The sequence below is a fragment of the Megalobrama amblycephala genome, linkage group LG2 (assembly GCF_018812025.1).
Source record: "Megalobrama amblycephala isolate DHTTF-2021 linkage group LG2, ASM1881202v1, whole genome shotgun sequence".
NCBI classification, from domain to species: Eukaryota; Metazoa; Chordata; class Actinopteri; order Cypriniformes; family Xenocyprididae; genus Megalobrama; species Megalobrama amblycephala.
The window spans coordinates 19,832,804-19,852,400 of record NC_063045.1 but is presented as its reverse complement, the minus strand read 5'-3'; the positions used below and the strand labels follow the sequence as shown (position 1 = coordinate 19,852,400).

General features: G+C 38.8%; 1 protein-coding gene across 3 annotated transcripts in view; it reads right to left on the bottom strand.

The window, feature by feature from the left end:
• The window catches only part of gatad2ab (GATA zinc finger domain containing 2Ab), an 81,457-nt gene that overhangs the window by 39,269 nt on the left and 22,591 nt on the right, over positions 1-19,597 (bottom strand). For all 3 annotated transcript variants that reach the window (XM_048165379.1, XM_048165390.1, XM_048165398.1), the window contains one exon: positions 14,006-15,040. In XM_048165379.1, coding sequence (XP_048021336.1) covers positions 14,006-14,195 — 190 coding nt within the window. In that variant the 5' untranslated portion in view covers positions 14,196-15,040. The remainder of the gene's footprint in view (positions 1-14,005; positions 15,041-19,597) is intronic.

Genomic DNA, 19,597 nt, shown 5'->3' with positions numbered 1-19,597 from the left:
TACAATCCTGATTTGTGTGATTTTTTTCTGAATCCTGTATATATATATATATATAACTTTCTAGCAGTAATAAAAAAATTAAATAGGTAATTTATATCATTTAAAAATAATTCCACCCCAGAATCATGCAGTAACAGGGTTGAGAAATATTACACTGTTGGGAAAGAAAATTAGTCAATAACTTAATTACTTTATTTAATAACTTATTACCTCAATAATTATTGTTTAATAGCAATTCAACAGTTTCTGACAAAAATGTTAAAGTTGTGTGATTTTAATTGCTAAACGCAGTCAAGAAAATCATGACCTTAATCACCAATGTGGGACCATTTTCATTGTGGGATAATTATGTAATATAGTAGTTCATCAAACGTGTTTAATATTATTCTCACAACAAAACAATATGGGATTTGTACAAAGTGCTGGGTAGATTACTTACAAATTGTAAGTAGTTGGTTGGTCGGTTTCTGATTCCAAATTACATGACAAAAATTGTAGTTAGTAATCCACTACATTACACATTTAAGGTAATGTAATCAGATTACTTTTAGATTACTTTTGACCTAACTTGTGCATCACATTGATTTGAATAGGATAATCTTGTACCATATTGATATAAAAATACAAAGAGAAAGAAAATATATTCCATTCTTTGTGAAACATGAAGTGCATTAAATACTACATTAATCTAACCTAATACATATGTTTCCCAAACTGGGGTTTGTGATGGGTTCGTGAAAAGCTGTTAAGTAATTAAATCATAAAAATTTTAAATTAAAATAAATAATTTTGAAATAAAAACAATCAAAATAAAACACTTACTAAAAGTAAAAAAAAAAAAAAAAACTGCATGTCATGTGACCATTAACCAACATCAGAGAATCGTGAACTTAATTTTATTTAATACTATTATTATTATTGACTTAATTTTATTATTAACCTAACTTAGGTCAATGAGGTTCAGCTGACAAAAAAAATTAGGGAATTGCATTGCATGTAAATATGAAATAATGTGAATTTTTACATTTTAATATGTTTAAGACAAAAACCTTACAAAGACAGTAATACATGGTTAAATGACTCAATGAGTGAAAATTCAAATAATAATGAATGTGTTTGTCAGGAGTTGATCGGACTTTCTGTGTTGCAATGTTGAGAAAACACTTCTTAAAAGTGAGCTGATTTCTGTAAATCCAGTGATCAAATGCTGTGTGGGTCTCAGTGTTCAGTGGCTGGTCTGTGTGTGTAATTCCACAAACCTGGAAGACCTTCTGAACTTATATAGGCTATATATTTTTAGAAAGGAAAATTTAAAAGATAAAAAAGTAGAAGTATGGAGAATAATTTATGAATAATTTACTGCCATTGTGAGAGTAATCTAATTACTAATTACGATACTTTAATTTTTGGAACACTACTCATAGAACACCAAAATGTTCCTTATGAAAAGAGCCAAAAACAATCCAAGACACAGAAAAAAATAATCACAAAGATAACAATGAAGGTTTTTTTTTTTCTGCCAGAATTTATTGGAAGTAATTTTCTATTTTTAATACAAGGCAATTAGGCACAAATTAGTGAAATGGAAATCTATCTATCTATCTATCTATCTATCTATCTATCTATCTGTCTGTCTGTCTGTCTGTCTGTCGTATCTACCTGTCTATCTATCATATCATATCTATCTCTCTGTCTGTCTGTCTATCTGTACAATTTTCAAGTTAGCAGTAATTCAAAGTCTCAGTATCCTTAACTGTCCATTGTACTGTAGATTTCAAAAATCTTTATTCAAATAATGAACTTACCTTTATTGTCCAAAAATACTTACTTGATGAAGAAAGAGATCCCACAAAAACTTTATTAAAACAATTATATACAGTAATTAAATAATAGAAAAATAAATAGAAGGGGAAAAAGAGGAAAAATATTTCTTCTTGATGGTCTGTGGTGGTCCCGGGATCAAGAATTAGTCAGTTTCTCTTGTGGTCCCACAAAACCTGAGGAGACACAAGAAAATATGACAGAATTAGTACCAGTTTCAATCACAACATCCTATCGTGAACAGTTTGTATAGGTGTCTTTTAGCGAATCGTCAAGCCATTCACTGTACGCCGTCTGAACGAGGTGTGGCCTGAGCGCAGACTCGGATGAGAAGGGAGGGGGGTCGAGAATTGATTGACATGGCAGGGATGCCGGGATGCTGAGAGTCACGTGTGCGGGGATGACGCTGCGTGTGTGCTGCTCTCCCGCCGCCACGCCATGGCATGAGTGTGTTTACCAGCACGCAGGTTGAAGGGGCGGGGAAGCAGACTTTATCAGCTGTGATGTTTGACCCCGAGCCTAGAGCCAGACAGAGGTCAGGGGAAGGACTGTCTGGGCACTGGGATTGACCTCAGGGCTGTGGGGGTGGGGGTGCTTGTTGGTTCCAGTCTAGGGTGCTTAATATCACCTCTGGGGATTGAGGTGCAGACAGCTCAACGACTGACCCTACGTAATCATCAATGCGCAACGTCTAGTCTGCTTGGTCATGGTACAAAGTCATGCGTTATGGAAATCAAACATGGCTGCCATAATTGTGTTTATATATATATATATATATATATATATATATATATATATATATACATACACACACACACACACACACACACAATGTACAATATTATGGTACTGAATTAAAGAAAAGATTAAAAAGATTTTTAAAGTCTAGTCTGAAGTTATTTCACCTTCATCTTACACTACAGAGATGCAAGGTTCATTATCCAACTAGGGTCTGAAACAGGACGTTTTTACAGGACATTTTTATGGGACGATGTGATTTATTTGAATTCTCCTTCTGTAAACAAACAGCTAGCTTGATGCTAGGCTAGCAACCACAGGAAACAGGTTAGGAGTTGGGAGCCGCCAGGAGATGGTCTAATGTACCCAGCGTTTGGATGGGGGCAGGAATCGCCCATCTGGGACCCCCTCCACAGAGAAGGAAGGTGCCTACGATGCAGGCAGGGATTTTGTGCATGTGTGTGTGTGTTGGGGGGGGGGGGGGGCTAGTCCTCGATTCAGACAGTCTTGTCTGATGTCCTATTAAGATTTGAATCCAGGACTGGAGGGTGAGGGGCAGAGCGCTGGTTAACCCCCCTGGACTTCTGCTACCGCTCCTGGGTCCTATTATTTGAGGCAAGCTGTTGGCTGCATACTAATTCTGCATCACTCAGTCATGAATCGGGTTTGTACGAGAAGCAGCGTTTGAAATAAAGGTGGCGCAGAAGGGAGGCCCTGTATGGAAGGAAGGAAGCATATGCTCACTAAATACGCTCGTACTGGCAAACGTCCAGCGCACTGAATAAAAAATGGTTTGCTCGGTTAACACGGCTTGCTAACTGGTTAGTTGCATCATTCTGCAGGGAAGAGGAGGAGCCTGGAATCATTCAGCTGAAATGACCTGCATTCGTTTTCATTTAGTTTAGGCCTCTTTGCCTAATGATACATACTGTCAAGAGAGGGGAAAAGAAGTGATGGGGAGCAGCAATGGCAGGAAATGTTGTGAGCCAGACTTGAACTTGCATCATCCACTGGAGTGCCACAGATTTATGTGTCAGAGCTCATGCACTACACACTAGACCATTTAAATAGAACGGTTATCTTATTTATTATTGAAATGATTAAGAAAAAATTAAATATTTTAAATATTTACTATTAAAATTAAATATAGTTTAATATATTTTAAAAGCACAGTAAATATAAATAAAAATTGCATTATTTATACATTATTTTATAATAAATAGTAAATAAATAAAGCTTTTTAAAATATATTTTCAAAATCAGAAGGCAAAATTATTACTTTATTATCAAATTAAAATAAATATTTTATTAAAATATAATATTACTAAACATATTTATTAATTTCTTTTATTTAAAAATATTTTCAATTAAAATATTTCTTATTCATTTTTTTATTAAAATAACAAAAATTTATAATGAAAGAACTGTCTTGACATGCACGCTAAAGTAAAACTAAAATTACATTTGATTAAAATACTGTTTAAGAAATAGTAAAAATATTAGATATTTAATTTTTATTTATCTTTATATTAAAATATTTAAAATAAAAATATAAAGTATAAAAATAAAAAGAATAAAATATCTTACATTTAATATCTTAAAGATAAGATGTTAAATATATGTTAAATATTATATATTGTATTCATTTTTTTAATTTAATAATTAGTGCTTTTAAAATATTCTCTTTATTTAAAAATGTAATAAAATTTAACACTTAATAATATTATATTTTTACTAAATTTAACTTCAATTTGATATTACAGTAATAATTCTGCCATCTGATGATATTATCATAGTAAGTGCACACTATGATTTTTTAAAAGTTGTAGAAAGACATTAAAATACAAGCCACTGGATCACTGTTTGCTTCAGTCGGGTATTCTGCTGGGCTATAAATAACAAGGGGAATGAGGGACAGACACCAGGCAAGGCCAGTGTCCAATAAGACCCTCTCTCTCTCTATAAAAGAGAGCTCAACCTTTAAGCAAAACTTTAAGAAAAACAGTGACAGCAGAAATGCACAGAAATGGAAAGAGAGGATATAGACTTCCCTAGGGTTTCCATTTACATCCTGTGTTGCAGTAATAATTGTGCCCCTATTTGCCAGTCAAATTTGTTTCAGGGTGTAGCAAGAAGACAAACCCCCTGACCTTGACCTCTAGGGTCCTTCCTCACCTGCAGCTGAATAGAGCAGCTGGGCCGTCTAGCCAGCGAATGACTGAATATTTGACACTTTTACTCATTCCCACGCTCAACCGTGGGGGAGAGTAATGTTTACTGTGCTAGTTGTACTATGGCATTATCTGCTATATTTCTCCTCGTTCAGTCATATATATGACATTGTAAGCTATATTCCGACAACAAGCAGTGAAAATCTGTTTGTGTGTGTGAGGGTGTGTGAAACCAGATTCAAATTTGTCAGTGTGAATGCTCATATTTTTTATGGATTAACAAAAGCATTGTAGTCACTTGATATTTGCTCATTTGTTTAAGATCATTAGACATGATTTTATGGTCCCTTAAAAGCTTATCTGAAACAACTACAAAGTAGCTCCATACACAAAATGCTGCCTGTTTAGTCATTCCCTTTAGATTTCGGATACAGCCAGTACTGTACTGTAGACCATCACGCTCCCTCCCTTGCCCATCTCTCTCCACTGACAGCATGAGGACCCCTGGATACTTCCTTATGGCTGCCTGCAACGTGCCTGTCTGAAATGCAGAACAACGGCATGGACGTATCGTGAGATGAACATAAAAACTCATTATTCAGTGTGGATCACAGAGCATTAGGTGAATGTAATTACTTTCAGATGCGATTTATTGGGGGTTTATGTGACCCGTTCTGGCAATACAGGCATTTTCTTCTTCTCATAATCTACTGCTGGGATGCGACTCATTTTTACAGACACCTGTATTCTGGTACACAAGATTCAGCAAAGCTGGTGGTCTCCCTGCTTGCCTTCATCTGAATACATTTACATGCAAATTGTGCTACGCTGGCAGATACTAAGCACCGCTGAGACTTCACTGAGCGAGACAGTGTCCAAAAAATCATAATATACAGGCAGATCAGACAGCTTCTCGACAGAATCAGCCACATATTTACCACAGTGTCACGATCTTACTGCAATCCCATAATTACGTAATCATAACAGAACAATCCAGATGAGAAAAGAGCTGCTAAGCAGGACAGGATGTGGCAAACGCATTAGAATATTATAAAACAGCAAAGTCAAATATAATGCAAATACACAAAAAGGCAAATGAACATGACATGCACTGTAAAAAGTGTTTTGGTCAGGTAAATAAAATAATATAATAATAACAACAATAATAATAATAGTAAAAATTATTTCTAAGTATAAACCGAACACCAGAGTAACACCAATGGAAGGGATTTTAGGGGACAGATTAGGTATAAATATGTCCATATGCCTAATTATTTCTACAATGCACATAAACATACTGTACATAAATACACAAAAGGACATCCACATGTGTAAAAATAAATAGATAACGCAATATTCTGCTTATACTTGCCTAATATTTTATATATATATATATATATATATATATATATACACACACACACACACACACACATATTAGTAGTAGTAGTATTGGTGGTTTTTGTTAATAATAATAATACTTCCTTAATAGTCCTTAATAGTTCACATAAGACTTTAGTAACAAAATAATTAGAAAATATATATATTTTTTAAAAATATATAGTTATATTATTTTAAAATATTAAATATAAGATAATATTATACATATATATTATACATTTTTTCATAAAAATCTAACACTAACATTTTAACAACACTACAATAACAATAATTGTCTAATTTGAGTCGTTTTTTAGTAAATACTGAAATAATTTATCAGAATAATGTCAGCCATATTTTGGTTAAAAACCACATATTGATGGCCGCCAGAGTGCACAGATACTAGATTCTGCAAGAGCCAGTTCGTCATTAAAACACAAACTAACATCATATACTTGAGTCGGAGAGCAGCTCTAGAGACAGAACAAATGACCACGAGGGATCGAGGGGGGTCAGTGAAGAGGAGGTGAAGCCCTAGAGGCGAGCGAGTGTCAACCCCAGCTGGGCGGACATTTTGTTGACATGCTGATAGGGATTTAAGCAGTGGGTGGGTGTGTGTGCATGCGTGTGTGAGCTAGGTGAGAGAATGAGCCGGAAAGGGGGGAAGGAAGGAGAGGCTCACAGCAGCGGCGTTTCTAAGCTTGATTTCAGCGCGAGCTGAGACGATTAGGGGGAACGGTGAAGGACAAGGAAAAGGGGGCTCTCTGGGAAAGATGGGGACCGGTCCATTGAGACGCCGGTATGGGGTGGGGGGGTGGCGTGGGGAGGACTTTTTCAGCTGAGCTAATGAAGCATAGGTGGAGATGAATAATGGAATCTTCCAGAGGGTGGGCTGGTGTCTTCGTCCGCTATTCAAAAACTTGGTTTCTTTGGAGAAACATGTTGAGAGGAAGAAAAGCCCTCCTCTTAAAGGGGTATCATTGTTTACACTGCAGGAGATGGACAGCGGGAACAAATGTGGCATAGTGGCAATGTTGATTCCTTGCAACCGATGCTATAAATAAATGTCCGTGGACTTCATTAAAACATGCTTAGGATCATGTAAATGAACACATTTAAAAAAAACGGTTGGTAGGTTTGCGCAGAAAAGAAGTCACGGTAATATGCGCCCCCTTATTTGCTAGTCAAATATGTTTTGGGGTGTAGCGAGACATCTGACCGTACAACAAACCCCTCTGACCTTGACCTCTAGGGTCCTTCCTCACCTGCAGCTGAATAGAGCAGCTGGGCCGTCTAGCCAGCGAATGACTGAATATTTGACACTTTTACTCATTCCCACGCTCAACCGTGGGGGAGAGTAATGTTTGCTGTGCTCATTATTTCTCTGATAACTATGTAATGATACACTATTAGCGTTCACACTAAGGAATGCTAACATTATAAGTTAGAAGTGTGCTTGCAGTTTTATTGTCTGCCACTCTGAATGCTTGAGCTCCTTAAAGTAGATTCTGATTGGCTGTTAATCAAAAATCATTCTGAAAGTGACTTCAATTAATCGTTCCTCTGTGTTGTTATAGATGTGATGAGGACTTTACTATTCCCATTGGATTAAAACAATTATTCAAACATTATAGTTATAGCTATTGCAGTTATCGTCCTTGGTGTGAGCAGGCCTATATGAGTCAAAATCATGGAGTAATTTAATATAACAAATCATGTAAAAATGTTTACATCTTTTATTGGAAAATTAAACAACATTTTTTCAAAGTTTGATAATTTCCTTTATCTTTTAAACAACTGAAATAGTGATCAAATTACATTTTATAAAAAGTTCCCGAATCTATGCTTATGAGATTCAAATTGGATGACTACATGGACTCATCTCAAGATCACTCATTTAACAGTTCATCTATTGCCATAATTATGAAAAAAGATCAGTCAAGAATAGAAAATTAATCAAATCAGCAATGTTTCAATCAGAATGCGTAGTTGTGCATAAAAAATGTCTGTCAAAACCAACACGTTGACCGATTTTCAGTAACCCGGCAAAGTTTTTGAATTAGATTCGTGTTTATTCTCTTTAGCATGCAGTGTGGAGTATTTCACTCAGTTCCCTGATCATTCCGATTCAATTTCAGTGACTGAAAAACAAATTTATACTCACGTGCGTTATATATTATGCACGTTATCTTCTCTGACAGACAGCATGTTGAAGCCGCTCAGGCCGCCATTCGCTCCCTCTTCTCGAAAGCGACGACGTAGTCAAAACATCCGGTAGATATGGGTTTTCCAGGAAATGTGTGCACTCCCTGGACCTCTGCTTCTTGTAAATACTACCATATATTATGCACGTTATTTTTTGACAGACATCGATGACGTGATATTCAAATGATGTGGATCTGAAAACAGATGGATTGTAAAGTAATATTTTTCTTTTTCTTAGCCGGCAAGTATTCAGTGAAGTGATTAATGCCAATGAGTATTGTTCTAATATTCCAGTTTTTGACAGACGTGATAACATGCGTGAGAGGTAGTTCATTATACTTATTTTATGGAATGAAGTTTATTTTGTGGCCTAAAATAAATACTACTCAGAGACTGACATGTTTGCCTTGTCAAAAATGTTACAATCAGCTTTGTTGACTTTTGAAAATCAAAGTTAATTTTTTTAACAAAAACGGAATGGTTTTGATGCACAAAGTTGTTTTTAATTTCTCTTATAACAAGAAAATATTTTATGTAATTTAATTAAGTGCAGATCATGTTGTAAATAATACTGAAAATCACAAAAACTGTTGTTCCATTATTACCCCTGAGCAGATTTTGACTCATATGTGACATCTTAAGCTTTTTTTCAGATAGAAAGCAGCAAAAATCTTTTTTGTTGTTGTTGTTGTTTTCTCTTTTTTTTGGGGGGGGTGGTATCTTACTCAAATCTGTTTAGTTTTATGTAGTCTAAACAACCAAAAACACATGAAATCTGATGTTTATTAATGCGATCCAAATGTGGTGTGAATTTTGATTAAAATTTGTCTGTGTGAACGCTCAGATTTCAAGTAGTTTTTTGTCATTCAGAATGTGAAATGTGTTTAACATCACATAAAATAAAAAATTTGCTTATGAATATGCTTTTTTTTCATCAGTCTTTCCTTAACGATATGACATTTACCATTTAGTGAACGAGCAAGTGGTTTTGGACATGCAGGAAAGTGCAAAAAGGCCTGTTCATGTTCTGTCATGTTCCTCATGATTTTAGCACTATGACAAGATGCCATGATCAACATGAACAAAGAAAAACTTGATCAAACAGAACAGATTTCAACATTTGTAAAATGACTGCATGGACAATCAGTCCTAAAAAATCAGATTTGAAACCAAATTTGATTTGTATGCAGTGTGAACAAAACATTAAAGTGATAGTTCACCATTTTTTTTTTACTTCCGTCATTATTTACTCACCCTCATGTCGTTCTAAGCCTGTAGGACTTTCTTCTGCAGAACACAAGAGAAGATATTATGACGAATATTGGGAAACAAACAACATTTTGGACCCCATTGACGTATGAACAAAAAGCCTTAAAATATCTTCTTTGTTCCACAGAAGAAAGAGAGTCATACATGTTTGGAATGACATGAGGGTGAGTAAATAATGACAGAATTTTTATTTTTGGGTGAACTAACCCTTTAATGGCAAAATATGAGGTATAGCAACAATTTGAAGTCTACTTGTTCAAGCCCTCATCCCAACCTTACACTTCCTGTCTACATCTGTCAACATCTCGAAACCATTTGCCACGGAACGGTACTTTCTCATTCCCTCTCTTTCTCCCTGTCTGTCTATCTTGTTCCACGTCTCCTTTCTCTTCTCAGCGTACGGACAGACCCGAGCTGGTCTGAAGCAACGTTTTGAAAGGGTGGGGGTGCAGTTCGGGGGCATTTTCATTACGGTCAAATCTCAGGCCCAGCTCTTCAACGTGGCCTGTGCCACCGAGCCGACAGTTTAATCATACAAACAGCACTCCATTCCCATTTCCCACTCTCTCCTTCACACACTCCACTCCTCGCTTCATAATTCTGGCCCCCACACCCTCCGCACAGCAGCGCTGTGTTTTGGCTTAAAAATGACATAATCAGTGACTTGGATAAACGCTTGTTTTCCCTCAGACTGTAATCAGCCATGGTTGACGCTAGCATGTTTTTAAAGGGCCAGTAGCTCTTTTTGGATCAAGTTGTGTAGATGAAGCACAATTTGATGCTTCTGATAATGCATGTATTGTACTTGATTTTAAAAATAGCTTATTAGTGCTTAAACAAAAGTTAAATGTTAACTGTTACATGCTAATCACACACACACATAGGGAGCTGTTTAGCATAAAACCCATAAAACCCAGTTACTAAGTTCCTACTTTTATGCACAGCTACTTGACATGCAACAAATACCAAATTATTTAAATAAAAATCTTAAAATATTATAAAATGCACTGCTAATATTCATGCATGAAAGTTGCTAAAAAAATAGAAAAGCAACAAACAAAATCAGTTATTAAGGTCTTCTTTTCTAAAACACTGCATATACAGCTTAACATGGTAACATGCTAAATGCTAAATGGTTTGACAAAAAACAGAGACCTATTATACAAAAAAATCCATGAATGCTTTGTGGTAAAAGGTAAATATGCTTAAAATATTATTAAATGAGCTGCTAATATGCATGCTAATGAATACACAGGCATGTTTCCAGATTCCCTTTTTCCCCAGAGTCTTTAGCCTGGCTAGCCACTTGTCTGATCACAGGTGGAACACAATCAAATAATAAAAAAAAACCTGCATATCACCCTGGCAGAACTGAGCAGTGCCAATAAATGCTTTTAGCAACTATTACTTCTGTGGGTGGACCACATTCAATCAATAACCAAGCAAATAAAAGCAGCGGGCACTCAGAGCATAGAAACCCCATCATAACGGTGAGACGGCACTAAAGGAACGGCTAACATTAAAACATTAAACATATAAGCCGGTCTCTGCACAGAGGGGAGCCTCAACACTCTCACATGATGCTATAGCACTCGTGGAATGTAAAAAACGGTCCAGACTGTTTTTCTTCAAGGCTAATCAGGAATTAGAGAAAAGCTTATAGCAGACAGGCAGGGAAGGTTTTTTTTTTTTTTTTATGTTGTCGTTTTTATATTTTGATACAGCATTGGAGCCAGGATACCATACTCGTTTGAGATAGTTCAGCTCAGTTATTAAGCTTTAAGACTTTCAGGCCTTCAAGGTAGAAGTGTAAAAGGTTTACGAGTGGGTATGTAAGACAGCCAGAAGGAGTGTGGTTTCATGTTGTGAGAACAACTGAAGCCTGGTACATGTAGCTGTTACAGCAGATAATAAAAAGGTTTAATTGAATAATTTAATTGAAAGTCTCTAAAAATAAAATAAAATAATCTTATGACACCTAAATCTTGTGCCTTCCACCACACGTATACACCTGTACAACAGGGGTGGGAGGTTAACATATCGCTGGGTCCTAGTGAAAATCCAGCCTTTATTCTGGCACCTAATGGGCGTAACACTCGTCCCACCGTCCCCTCCTTTCGTTTCCCGCCTTTGCGGGCTACTAACAGGATTTACTGTACTCAGCCTCCCAGCCTAGCTTTGCGTTGAATTATGCATAATTGCACTAGTGTACTCACACGCATGGCTAACGCTGCGATTAGCATAAAAGCTTTTTGGTTTTCCTTTTTTTCTTCAGGTGGGAGGGGGGTATTTTTGTGTTTTGAAGAACTCGAATGGCACGGCATGTGTGAGTGCGTGTATTTGTTTAGGGGGGCCATGGGGTGCGGTAGCCTTGCTAGCGTGTCAGGCTATATATAATTTTGTCTGGCTCAGGCTAAAACATATGGGCTCCCCAGCTGTTGTAAATATGCAAATATGGAACGAACGCAGACTGCTTGACCCAGACGTACCACTCTGCTGCTAATATGCGTTTTAGACATCAACTTGTCCAGACAGACGCATAAGCCCCCCCACCCCACACCCACCCCAAAATTTAACTGCCCTCTCCTCCCAATTTAAACCAAATCACCCCACCCACAAGACATATTACACCTATGAAGCACAAACAATACAACCAATAAGACAAACGGTTATTCCAGACAGCTTCACAGTTATTCTAGTTAGCATCACTAGCATCCAATATGCTACTTTTAAAAAAAGCTAATCAAAATTGAAAAAAAGAGGCTTGAAACAATCAAGAGTTGAAATGCGTCGAGTTGTTTACGGTTGCTGAGCAACATAGAAACTAAACAATACCACCTAATAAATTTGCAATACATTTCTTTATGTATTCTATTCTGCATTACGTTATCATTCTTATATCATAGAGCAGTCTTTACGAAAAATGCATCTATTTACTGCTGTACGGTACTAGTCATCACACCCTAATTTCAGAATTTCACTATGAAACAAAAGGAGAGACAGGAACTAGTCATCACACTTCATTATGACTCGTAATGGTTCTTACGAGATATTATAATTTGTCTCATATGAAAAGCTACTACTTTTATACTTTTTTTCCCCTATTACATTAACAAGGTTTAGGGTTTGGGTTGTACATTTTTGTAAAGTCCAATTTCTTACCATTTTGCCATCTAGTACAAATTATTACTACTAAAATGCTTCAATTTCAAGCTAAAAATAGTTTAGTTTTTAAACTCTATCCCCTGGTTTAACAGATGAGGCTTAAACTAGTCCCAGACTAAAATGCATGTTTGAGCTGTTTAAACCGAAAGCAACTTGTATTGGCATATCTTAGAATATGTCAGTGCCATTGTTTTGTCTCAAGAAGCACACCAGTAATGTTTTTTTTCTAGGGTACGTTTATAAAAGCTACTTTAATACCCTAATTGAACTAAGGCCCAATCCTGGGTTAATCTAAGCCCTGTCTGTGAAACTAGGCCTATGTGTTTTCGTAAAACAGCACATACAGCTTAAAATCTATTTAAATTAAATAAAAATAAAAATGAATAAAATCTGAACCAACCCAACAACTACTTCATTAGCCTGGCTGAAAAAAAACAACAGACATTGTGCACAGACATCTCCCTGAGCATGTAGGCTAACTGCCTAAGCCCCTTTCAGATCTTCAGCTCCAGTGACATGATTGTAATAAAACAAGTGTGAAGTTTTGTATTGTAAGGAGGAACACAATGTTGCCCGGCGAGCGTTTGTGTGAAGGGCGCGGATTGTCGGGTCCCACGGCACAGCAGTGCGCCAGGGCCTACAGTGAGGAGTGCTGTGCATGCTAATGAGGTCATTATGGGAGGCTGTCTGGAACCGGGCCCTGCGAGTGAGGGATTTATGTAGCTAGACTACCCAGTCGCAGATGTCACAGATGGCACAGGCATCAGATGCTTTGTGTGTGTTAACGCCATATTTTTCACCCATTTCCAATGATAGAACGCTACTGCAGCTTAACATAAAGCAGACAGACTGTAAAAGGATTCAGGCAATAAAGGAAACATGTGCATATGCCCTGCCTGTTCAAAGGCGGCGTGAATTACTGGCCTCACCAATAACGGGCGAGGAAAATAAGCATATGCAAATGCAATTATCTTGAATCTGCATACTGGCCCTTGATTATGCAGATGGGCAGTGTTTAAGGTGCCGCCATCTTGGCAGGGAGACAGCTGGCAGGCATCGGCGGCCATTTTGTCGAAGGCGCTGCCCAGTGGAGATGAGACAGGGTGGCGGGAATCTATACAGTCATCTGCCACTTTGTTTGATTAACATAACACAAATCAGGACCTTAAAACGAGACACCCCCCAGCAACTGGAACACAACATAAAGATGATGTTACTGAACCCACGCATGACAGATTACTGAAATCTTTCCTTACCGAATCCAACTTGTTCCTGTTGAGCATCCAAGGACACAGGAACTATCCACTGCAACCAGCACTCCAGTTTTCGAATTGTTAGCATCTTGTGCAGGCCACGTTTCAGTCGTCCATATCCGAAGAGGACCTGCGGCCTCTTTTCTGGAACTTGCTCCATCTCGCACTGTTCTCCATTAGTCCGTGAATTCATTAATACCCATCAAGTGCCATGGTCAAGGGTGAAAGCCATTATGAAGTGCCCAGGAAAGTTAAGTGCCAAGCCCTTCCCCAAGTCCTTTTCCAAGCCACTCGAATAATGGCGGCCATCAAAAAATTCATGTAAAACCATGGTGGAAAAGGTGAAAAAGAATTCAAACTGCTCTCTCATCCCAGCCCATCAGGTGTAGAGCACTTTGTGCATGCTTAGGAGGAGGACCACTAAAAAAAGAAGGCCTCTTGATTTAGCGTAAAAGAGATCTCCGTCAAGCACTCATTACAACAGTCAGGGGGAATGTGCACTCATAGCGAAAAAGGAATCAAAGACTGGGGAAAAAAGACCTTTGACATTCTTTTTCTACTCGTTCTCCAGCAGGCAAAGTTTTATCAAGTGATGCCGAGCCTGGAAAGGCCCTCTGGCAGAACCACACACGCACACACACTCAGTGTTGCATGAAGAGCGTCAAGGCTGTTGGCCCTCTCTTTAGCTGATGCAAGTTGACTGAGATTGGGCTGAGAGAGAGAGAAAGCGGTACACACAGGCTCCCATGGCTCCATGGCTGGAGGCAGCGTTGGGCGACCCCTGGCAGCATCTCTCCTCAGTATTGATTTCTCTCCCTCCTCGCTGCTGAGGAGCCGGTAGCCGGCGGGGAAAGCGAGCTGCCTCGCCTGCCCACTCCGACGCTCCCTGGCTGGCCCCTGCCGTCTCTCAGAGACCTGAAGACGGAGAGTCGGGACCGATGGAAGAGAGCCCATGGCGGTCCGCAGCTGTGTTCACCTGCTCCGGGTTCACTCCTCCACCACTTTCACTACTCCCACTCTCCGCTCGTCTTCCGACTCCTGCCAAAACAACAGCGAGGGAGAGAGAGAGAAAACAAGTTTAGCTTAACTTTCAGCATTTTGCCCATTGCAAATGTCAATCCGCAGCTTTGATCAGGGAGATGTGCAAGGTGAATGTTTTGGCATCTGCTCTCAGTTAGTAATGTGAACTTTCTAACCTTGGAATAAAAAAGCTGAGGCAGGAGATTTTTTGAGTTAAGGATGTCAGGCTGAAAGAAACTGTCTGCCAAGTGCACTTAGAGCCCCTATGCTGATGCTTCCCCCGTACAGCGGACAAAACTGGGACTTTAAACAGGTGGTAAGCATGCTACAGGACTTGTAAACATCACAGACGAGGAGAATGTTTTCTTGTGTTCGTTTCGGCATTCTCTGAAATTATTCAAATGATTTTGGATGCCCGTTGTCAAGCAAATTAGGACATTCCTTTATGCACTCACTGTGCATTTAAAGCGTTAAAAACATTAGCTAACATTGGCTAACACGCTAGCAATTTTACAAAATGTCTTTCCATTAGTTTCGCATCTTTTTAGATATTTCACTCGTACAGCGCAATTTCTACAATTTGATTAATTTCCTTGACTTTTCCAGGCCTCACAATGACGTTGTCTTAAAGTGGGTTAAGTGCCGAAAAATGGGGGACCGCTTTAGAGTTTGGGGGCAGGGTGCAACCAAGGGGGCGAGCTGCATGTCTCAGACACAATAATACTATTCATTGGGTCCAGACATGGGTGTTAACACCCCTCTGGCAGCACACAATGGGGCTCCCTGGCATTGAGACAGCCTCACTGATATTGTTAGTTCAGGGCAGCATTCGGCCGGCCGCGGGAGAAAGCGTCGGCATTGTGCCGGGCCGGCAGGACGGGCGGAGGGAGGTGAAAGGCGAAGAAAGAGAGAACAGTGTATCTGTCAGCTCGAAGGGAGAGGGCTGGGGCAAAAAAAGGGGATGGAAGGGTGGGAGGCTGGGGCATGGCATTGGACTTGTGAAAAAGAAAAGGAAAAAAATCCCTAAAAAGAAGATGGGGGTGAGAAAAAGATTGCACTATAAATATTATTGAGGGAGGGGGGGAGAGAAGGCGGAGGGGATGGGTATGAAGGTTGGGGCTGGGAAGCTGCTTTCTGCGTTTAGGTGCATTTCATGCCTGCCATAGTTACAAAGCACAGGGGAACAATGAAACTGTGTGGCGATGGATAAAAAAAAAATTTATTCAGGGAGCTTACAAGGGAGAGCGTGAGAGAATACGAGAGAGCGAAAGAGGGAGGGCGCTGCTGCAGTCGCCTCACGGTCGAGATCAGGTACGCCACTGACATCCAACTACCGCGAGAAGTATATCTCGCTAGCTTCTCCCATCTTTCCTCAGTGTCCACATGGGGAGCAAGACAGAAAGAAGTAGAGGAGGAGGGATGTGGAAAAAAAGACGATTTGTGAGGTCCGAACTTTGCAGTACTTTTTCAGCAGGCAAAACATTGCAGATATCAGATTAAATAGTGACAAACATGCTGTGCGGTATCCACCATAGATATTGAGGAGGTCTTACTCTATATTTAGATTAGTGGTTGACTGATACATATTTTTTGATACATGCTTGTTACTCAAATAATTACATTTGTTCCCACCTAATATGTGGCTACATTCTTGAAGAAATGCTTTGCATTTGTATGTCAACAAGTAGCATTGTAGCACTCACTTACATCTCACATGAGGAAGATATACATCATGATACAGCTAAAATTATATAGATGGAGGGGAAAATTATCATTGATGGTTTGAATGTTTATCTGTTTATCACACAAAGCTATAGCTAATATGACTTATCATATGTACTACTACTCAATGTTTGAGCTTGACAGGCCCTTTTCATTCTATGTTTAGTTGTACAGAAAAAACATCAACAATATTCTTCAAAATTGAGTAAATAATGACAAATGTCATTTTTTGGGTGAACTATTCCTCCACACTACGGTACACTGTGCTGAACGTGAGCTTTAAATTTTTTACAGATGTGGAAAACTAGCAAAAAGCTAGAAAATCCAAGGACTATGTTTGCCAAAAACTTTTATAAAGAAAAAAATACCAAAGCATTGCCTCTCACTTTTATAATAGCAAGGCCAATCAATCTGCCCTTGTGAGTTCCTATGCAGTGTTGCAGAGGTTTAAGAAGATCTCTGCAAAATCTGATCTGATGCTTACTGCAACACAACTTGACACAAAGCTAAAAAAAGCATCAGTACACACACAACTAAATGGCACCAATTTTGCCCTTACACAAATGCTGCACATTTATACTCCAACACATTTCAAAAGAAATCCAGTTTCAAGGCATCTGCACAACACCAAGCCTGCTTTTCAAGAACACTACTTTATGAAACGCTACTGTTTGTTTCCCTTCTGGTTAATACAGAGCATTTGTTCCCATGGCAACCTCACCTCCTCTTCCATCTCTGACTGATGCTGGGGCAGCGGGGGTGTGGCCCTGCCAAGGACACGCCCCCTGCATCTCACTGCAGCCCGTGAAGGAGAAACACAATGTGGTAGTTATTTTGCATCAGTACTGGTTGGAGAATTATACTTTTAAACACACATATTTTTAGACTATACATATAAACATATTCTATCATATTTTTTCATTTAATTATTTATTATTATTCATTTTTGGGGGGTGCCGAGAGCACATCAAATACACAATATGGCCAAAAGTATGTTTTCCCCTGGATTAAGCCCTTTAAATACGAGGAGAATTGGTTTTGAAATTAAAAGCTCAACAAGCACATATAAGTTTGGTGTCCGGGTGTCCACATACTATTGAAAACGTACTGTAGTCATATTCACTTTTTTTAATATAATAAATAAGTATTTTTTGTCCATAGAATAAAGATCAAATGGGTCCAAAACATTTTATTGTATGGGAATTTTATTTATTTATTTATTTATTTTTTCAAATTCTTCAGAATATCTATCTTTTGCGTTTCACAGAAGAAAGTCTTACAGGTTTGGAATGACATGAGGGTGAATAAATGATCATATGATTTTTCCTTTAATTATCCCTTCAACGATAAGTAAGCAAATTGTTGGTTGATTACCAAAAGGTAAACACTTTGCCCTCTGTCAAAACATTGTTCTTTTTGTTTGAACATTCCGATCAGCCTGCATAGCAACACTGGCCCAACCAATGGTGTGGGTTTGGAGGCGTGGCTACCTGTTTAACCAACCAATAGCAGACGAGAGGAGTGGTTCTTATGACCAGTTTGAAAACAATCATTCTGTTTGGTCTCACAGAAATTCCACACTTCACTTTAACACTATGTGCCTTAAGATCAACAATACTGAAATATCCTTCTTCCACGGCCTTCACAGTGTATTGGATTCACGTGTCGCCGTTATGTCTGACATAATCTCCACATCACAAATGCTGCAGCTCAACTACAGCAGATCACAGTACAGTACACAGTCGGCTAAAGCCAAGCTGTGGGCATCACTCGCTCTGATAACAGGCCACATTATTGGGACAAGATGTTTGATGTAGGGGCCAGATATCCCCTCAGCGCTGCGACATAGATCACAGCACCAACCAGCGTCGAATCTGGCTTTTCTAACTCCTTACTGAGACCACAGGGGAGCTGTTCCACTCTGCACATCAGTGGGTCTCCTCGCCACTGCCGTTTCATCTCCACGGACTGTCTCCCAGGCCCGCATGAATAAGTAACCGCGCACACGAGCTCAGCTCTCGGCTTTGATGTGCCGAGTGCCGGTAGCTGTTAGCTGGGCTGGATGAGCAGGGCTCTGTCGCTCAGGTCAGAGGGCTCGCTGGCTGGTGGGTTAATGTACCTCTGTGGCCCGTGGGTAGGTCCTTTGTCCCGGTAGAAGGGATTACACCGGTGGGAGAGGGGCTGGACAATGTGACCCTCCTGAGAGGGAGGGGCACCAGGATTCCTTGCCATTGAGACGGGTGGTTAACTTCTCACTCAACTCAATTAACTAAGCTGAGCAGGAGTGGAGAACTTACGAGCAGGAGAACGTCTCAGCCGCCTGGGAGAGGAAAATGACTGCAGGACTAGTGAAGACTAATGATAGCTAACAAGCAAGGGATAATGTACAATTAGCCGGTTATTGTCACAAATTAAACCTACAACCTATCATTCAGAAAGGGTTTATTTTGCGATAACGATGGGCTGACTGTATATTATCCCAATACATTATATAAATAATAAATAACAGTATTTAAAATATATAATACTATATTATTATTATTTTCCACAGGACTGGAAGTAAACACAAGTAAATGATTATAGATGTTTGTTTTTTTGGAAAAAGTATCAATTTATTACTCCTACTGAAACAAGTCAAGGAGTTGAGTTAAGGCCCCGATATACTCACGGCAAAGTTCTTTTTCGTTCTTTGTTTAGGGGTAAAACGAAGTTCGAAATACATGAGCAGCGGTATACTGTTATCGAACATGTAACTGCTGAGAGCGGCGTTTAGATGAATATGTAAATATGCGCTGCACGCTTTCCTCTCAGTAACAAATTAAACGCAACAAAAATGAGAAAACAGTAAGCATT